The sequence below is a fragment of the Sinohyriopsis cumingii genome, chromosome 6, assembly GCF_028554795.1.
Source record: "Sinohyriopsis cumingii isolate HCF-2022 chromosome 6, ASM2855479v2, whole genome shotgun sequence".
NCBI lineage: Eukaryota > Metazoa > Mollusca > Bivalvia > Unionida > Unionidae > Sinohyriopsis > Sinohyriopsis cumingii.
In genome coordinates, this window is record NC_142966.1 from 103,857,960 (window position 1) to 103,864,473 (window position 6,514).

General features: G+C 33.5%; 1 protein-coding gene across 1 annotated transcript; it reads left to right on the forward strand.

Annotated features, from left to right (window-relative positions):
* The first annotated feature begins 640 nt into the window (after positions 1–640).
* On the forward strand, positions 641–6,084 carry LOC149797605 (uncharacterized). Its single transcript, XM_089960442.1, has 4 exons — positions 641–748; positions 2,872–3,114; positions 3,777–3,847; positions 5,885–6,084. Exons 2-3 carry the CDS (start codon positions 2,874–2,876, stop codon positions 3,839–3,841), a joined length of 306 nt encoding a protein of 101 aa, XP_089816568.1. The 5' UTR covers positions 641–748; positions 2,872–2,873; the 3' UTR covers positions 3,842–3,847; positions 5,885–6,084.
* Positions 6,085–6,514: the final 430 nt, after the last annotated feature.

The window sequence follows — 6,514 nt, forward strand, 5'->3', positions numbered from 1 at the left end:
GCTTTTATATTAATACTGGCCGCCATGCATAGCCTATAGTGTGCTGAAAAATGACGTTAAACCCCACAACAACAACAAAAAAGCTTTTATATCGCTTCCTTTCATATAAAACACTGACATTCGCATTTGTTTCAGAATCTACTGAGAAAAAGTTAAACTCATTTTATTTATCGTGTGTGTGTGTGTGTGTGTGTGTGTGTGTGTTTAGTAGTAAGCTCGTTATTTATTTCCCGCCCAAAACATAGATTTACGAGGCATCGGAATATTTTATTTCCTCGCACACAATATTGTAATCAAATGAAAACAGTTAGCATATTTCTTTTTGCTAGCGATTTGCTTTGCTTGAATAGGGATACACTCATATCTTATATACTGACTATGTCGAGGAAATGACGTACATACTTCCCTTACGATTTAACTCTATCACACCATTCGAATGATTAATCATCAGGTCACAAAAGTGCAAGAGTTTCTGAATACCATACAGAATAACATCAACAATATCGTTTGAGTACTTTTCATTGCCTTTTTAAAATTTAAAGCTACACGGAAACGAATATTTTATTCAACTTTCCGACCAATCGCTGATTTTAATCTTGTTCGTCCGCATTCATAGGTGTGCCGGTCCATGCCTCATCGAGCCGTATATAAAAGACGAAGGTATCTACCGGCAGAGGCAATAACGTGATAACGAATTTTGTGGGAGGAAGTAAGCAAAGAGATATCGATCTGCACACACAAGAGTCAGGTAAGCATTTACGATACAATTAGGAAAAAGGAGAGAGATACCTATCTAAAAATATGCAAAAGATATTTGATTCCTTGTCTAGTTCCTCAGTTCAGAAAAGCTGACAATAAGGAAACAAATATCTACGTACGTAAAAAGTCATATATTAAACTTCGTCTGTCATAAAATGCGGATCGGTGTCGGTTACGCATCACTAAATGTATTCAATCTTTAATAATACTTTTTTTAAAAAACTGCCTGTTTAAACCTAATAATTACAATGAGCATGTTCGATTAACATAGATGTATCTTACGCGTGATCAGTAAAATGAAATTACAAAATAAAATTACAAGCAAAGGCCCATAAAACCAATTAATAAAGAAAACCGCCAGCGCCGTCTTGGATATCGTTAAAGTTTTGAAGGACACGAAACCTATTGGCTCGGTTCTGGTCATATTCTTCCATACTTCTATCATTGCTGAAAAGGGTCCTTAATGAGGAAAGTATATACAATGTAGCTGATGTTTGGTTTTATCTAATTCGCATTTGAGCAATAAACTAAACTCCGTTAGGATATGTAAATTTTCTCTGAAATGAAGAGAATATGGCTTGATCTTGTTTCTGGTCACGAATGATATATCAGAATAATGAAATGTATTTAACAAACTACAAATATTGCACGAGTGGTTTTTTAAATGCTCTGAAGATCTTGTTATAGCTATTTCGATTCGATGAACCTGTCAATAAATCGATAACCGCCGATAGAAAACCAAAATAACGTTCTTCAATTCTGGGGAGGTTTCGTCGTTTTAAATTTAGTCACTTATCCATGGAAGCTGGCCCTTGTTCTGTGAAAGCATTGTGTATGCGATCAATGAGCGGGAGAGTGGTTGATTTGAAAATGACAATTTAGGGAGATACTGGATTTAGATTGGAAATTATTTATATTATTAATAATTCAATAGATAGCATGATTTCTCAATACACCCGAAGCACTGATTCTCGTTTAAACTTTGTGCTACATTACCAAGAATAATTAGGAACGCAAATTAACCATGAGTATTACAGCCAGCTCATGATGTTACTCACTGCCAAAAATGTGGTCAGCAATATTGAGACCTCCTTCAGCATGTGGTCACATCATGTGTGTTAACAAGACAAATTGCCAGCGACTTTGACTGGTACGAGTTTGGTATGTTTTGACATGAACCTCAAATATAGCTTAATACAAAGGAATGACGAGTCGCAGTTATTAAAACCCTTAAAAACTGACTTTGGAAGTGGACAGGACAATACACAACCTCATGATTTTCAGATCTGTTCATTCCATTTTCTCGTCCTTACACAACGAGTACACTTCTTAGCCTGAGGACCATACATTCGTCAGAAGTAGAAATTCCCAGATTAGATCCGACCAAACGTTTGTAACTTCCAATACACAATTTTTAAAGCAAACATCTTTATCATTAATGGACCCGTACTGTTATAGTAACTGTTTTCACTTTCGTCATTTTTTCTTATTTTCTATCTCTTAGATTTATGCATGGCTTTTATATGCTATGTTGCGAGCTCGGAAGTATTTGCTAATTTTTGGTATTTCGTTTGTTCCTTCCTCATCTGTATTAGTTTTAAAAAGTATCATTGACTTTCTGGAATGCGTTTCCAAATCATCATTGTAAATGGTTAAATTTCTCTTTTTCTGTCCTGTAGACTTGCAGATGAACTCTTCTTAAAGAAGAAATAAAGTCTGATTGATTTTCTGCACACACATAATTCGGAACGTTTTTAAATTCCACTCGTACATATCCGGATGAAATATTTGTACAATTTATATTATTAGTAAAATCATGTAGGCATATTTTGGATCAAATATATTGGCATAATTTCACATATATTATTCGTTTCATCATATCAGAACACGCACATGCTTAATAAGTGCGTATACTAAAATATATATGTAACAAGCATTGAAATACAGGTCATGAGCCTTCTTTGTTTATGAAATACAATCATAATTGGATCAATAAATTTACACATATTTCTTACATTCTTTAAATTCTTCTCATGAAATGTGATTCATATTGAAAATTATTGACTCATTATGTATGAGCTTTCTTAAAATGTTATTTTATCTTGCTTGAAGATATGGCCAAGCTAATGGTTCTAGTTGCCCTAGTCATTATAAGCCTTATTGGTCTTACCTGTGGATACAACTATGGAGGTGTATACCCAGGATTTATTGGTGGATATGGTGGATATGGTGGCAAAGGTATTGGTGGGTACGGGGGTTACGGCGGCGGATTTGGCGGTGGATATGGAGGAGGATTTGGAGGTGGTCAATTTGGCGGTGGCGGATTCGGTGGCATCCTCTCGTTCATATTTCCCTGTAAGTATGCATTTGATTGCAGGTCCATATATATATATATATATATATATATATATATATATATATATATATATATATATATATATATATATATATATATAAATGTGACCTCTAGGAAAAAGGTAAAACCGATAAGTCAATACTTTCATCAACGTTTTACATTGAAATACAATGTATTTATGTCGGTATTTTTCGTGTTGTTATGTTTATTAAAAGGAGATTTTCTCCAAGTATATGTTGCTCAACAAAGAATCATGCTAATTGCCTATGGTTGATAAAACCATGAGGCCAGAGTAATAAATATATTAAAAGTAGGATGTGTGTTTTATTATCAGCAGAATATCTCTTTAGCAGACAGCACTCAACATTTATAACTATGGCTTATCATTCAGCCTGGGCTTATTATCAGATCAAAGGACTATATAGATTATTACGTCAGACTAGTTATACATGTAAACATCTAATTGTGATATTTGACTAGAAAATATCGGAAAACGTATTGGGAGATTAACAGAGACAGACTATATTTTCTTTTTTAATAAACACGATGACAAGCTTTTCAAATTGGAAATTCTAACTGAAAATTCCATTATAATCATTTCAATTGACTTTTCGTTACAGTGATAATCCTCATAATCATTTCAACTGACTTTTCGTTACAGTGATAATCCTCATCGTAATCCTGCCTATTATTACCAATTTATTCAACAACAATGGAAGAAAGTAAAATTGTGTAAGTATGAGATGAAATATTTAACATTTATTGTAGCTAACAGTTTCACGTTTCTTACGGCAGGCAATGCAAAACCATACATAGATAATAATGAAACTTTCAGAGACCGACTATTAGATTTTTTAGAGGGATGTTAGGCTGGGAGGGTCTGGAATTTTCTTTCGAACCAGGATAGGTTTCCTTTTACCTGTAGATAATTTTCAGCATTCTTGTTTTATTTGTTTGCTTTGTTTTTGTTTTATTTTATTTTATTTTATTTTATTTCGCCGGGTTCTGCGTGGCGACTACAGTCCAAGCTTTGTTAAGGGGTATTATTGCACTAAGATGTAAACAGTCTGGTGAGATAGAATAACATAATTCATTTCAAATAAATCTTCCTTCGAATACCATTTACAAGAATATTACTTAGGACGGAATTTTGTGCCACATTAATATGACAAATTGCACTAATTGACCCTGCACAATTTGTTGATCGATGATTAGGAATATTTCATCCGCGCATGGCTGACCTGCATGCGAAGCAGGTTAGGTCACATTTTATGCATATAGGTCGAAATACCGACTCTAACTCGACGAATGAATAAAAAAGAATTGTACGTCTTACAAAGTAGCCAAGAACAAAATACTCATATAAGTTCTTACTAATCATGTTGGTAGTAAGACTGAATTTTAAACAGACACATTTATCCCATATCTAAACTGACGGTTTATACTGCCGACTTAAAAGGCAGAAGAAAGAGCTTTGAAAAAGAGTTAAAGCAAACCTGCTTTCAACGTGGCTCTTTGCATGTCATTTTCGTACTGATTTCATATTAAAGTACTGTGTTTTCTTTTATAAGTTATATTTTAGTAATAACTAACACATGCTTCGATAAAGCCGGTTACATTTTTATAATAGCAGTAAATAATTTACAAGCTTTAGGGTTAATTACGATCAAACATAGTTTAATAGTTTCAACGAACTTATTTGGCGGTGGTGGGGGGTTTTGCTGCGTCTTTCTCCTTGGATTGTCACTATATACATTGTTAGATTGCAGATTAGTTTCAAATATTCTTTTAATTTAATTTAACAGTGTGTATGCCGATGTGCCATCACTTGAAGGTCTATGTATATACCTTCGCTGCAAGGTGCGTGTGATGTACGATTTGGTACTGCGTAGCGGGAATGACCCGGTTATCTAGTGTAATGTAACTTGCCTACACAATGTAAACTGGACACACTCGCAAACCCTACAGTAACAATTACACATTCCTCTTTAGCTTGTTTCGCATTTATACATTTTTGCAATGGCGTCGTAAAGTTTCGAAAACTGCTGCACTAGGTTGATAATAGCATCCTTTTGCCATATTAGAAATCTTATTTATTTTCATTCGTAATCCCTTCGTGTTATGGAAGACGATTTCTGATTGGCTTATGCAGAAGGTCTGACAGGTCTATTGCTTCAAACTGGTATAAAACCCTTAGTGGTTAGTTTTATCTGCTTACTGGAGGCGATTCTTTCTTCGCCTGTTCAATCCTTGTCTAGGGTGTGTATTATTTGGTTCCCTTTCCCCTTCTTCTTGGCTCGCTCTGACACAACAAATTGGTCTTGTTAGCTTTGATATCCTCTGACTTTTAGTTCATTATTTTTTTTGTTAACCTTTTCTAATATGCATCATATATGTATTTATTTAATTTAAGAGGACTGGGCTGGCAATATATTTGCTTCTTGGGACGAGACATTGGACCTGTTTCTCATTTTCCCTAAGTATACGTATGCTTAGAGATATTTCGCAACTATTCTGTTACAATTTAGTGCTTAAAATTAACGTTGGAATGTGTTTTATCTGCATTCGAAAAGTTTTCTAAATGATATAAAATCAACAAATGAAAGAAAAAAATCTGTCTCGATATGTTTGTCTCTGTCAACAATCTTATATAGTTATATAAACAAATGAATATATATATATATATATATATATATATATATATATATATATATATATATATATATATATATATATATATATATATATATATATTACTGTCTTTTTCAGGTTTATAATTCTACTACTATTGGAAAACAATTTGGAAGCGACTGGACAACGAAGCAAAATATTCATCTAAATTTTCTCATGAATATTTTCAATACAAATGAATCTGTTCTGTCAGGTTTTGACATGCGTCTGACCTGTTATGGGCATTTCTATATGTAAACATTTTTGTTTCAGCATATAAATAAATAAAAAAAAACAAATTTAGTTATGTATTAATATTGTGAACAATTATGCTCTGCAACTTAATGAAAAGTATAGCAAAGATTTATCTATCAGAATTCTCTACAATTTGTACATAATCAGACTTCTACATTTCATTATTTCTCATTTCTTCATAACCAACTGTCAAACAGTACTCTGTGTCTCTGTCTCTGTCTCTCTCTATCTCTCTCTCTCTCTCTCTCTATATATATATAGATGTGTGTGTGTGTGTGTGTGTGTGTGTGTGTGTGTGTGTGTGTGTGCACATTAAACCCATTAACGTTATGGACATAATCTCCGCTTTCCCTGACAGATTAGAAATCCTGCCTAATCTAACCTATTCATTGGTTTCTTAGACCTTTAAGAAGAATTGAACTTAGTGTTCCGTAGGTTTTCTATAAGGGTTTAATCTACTCTATGAATTAAGTA

Excerpts from the sequence above, each read along its gene's own strand:
- LOC149797605 (XM_089960442.1), top strand. The coding sequence starts at position 2,874 with ATGGCCAAGCTAATGGTTCTAGTTGCCCTAGTCATTATAAGCCTTATT. Across the intron at positions 3,115-3,776 it reads CCTCTCGTTCATATTTCCCT|TGATAATCCTCATCGTAATC; the intron begins GTAAGTATGCAT and ends TTTTCGTTACAG.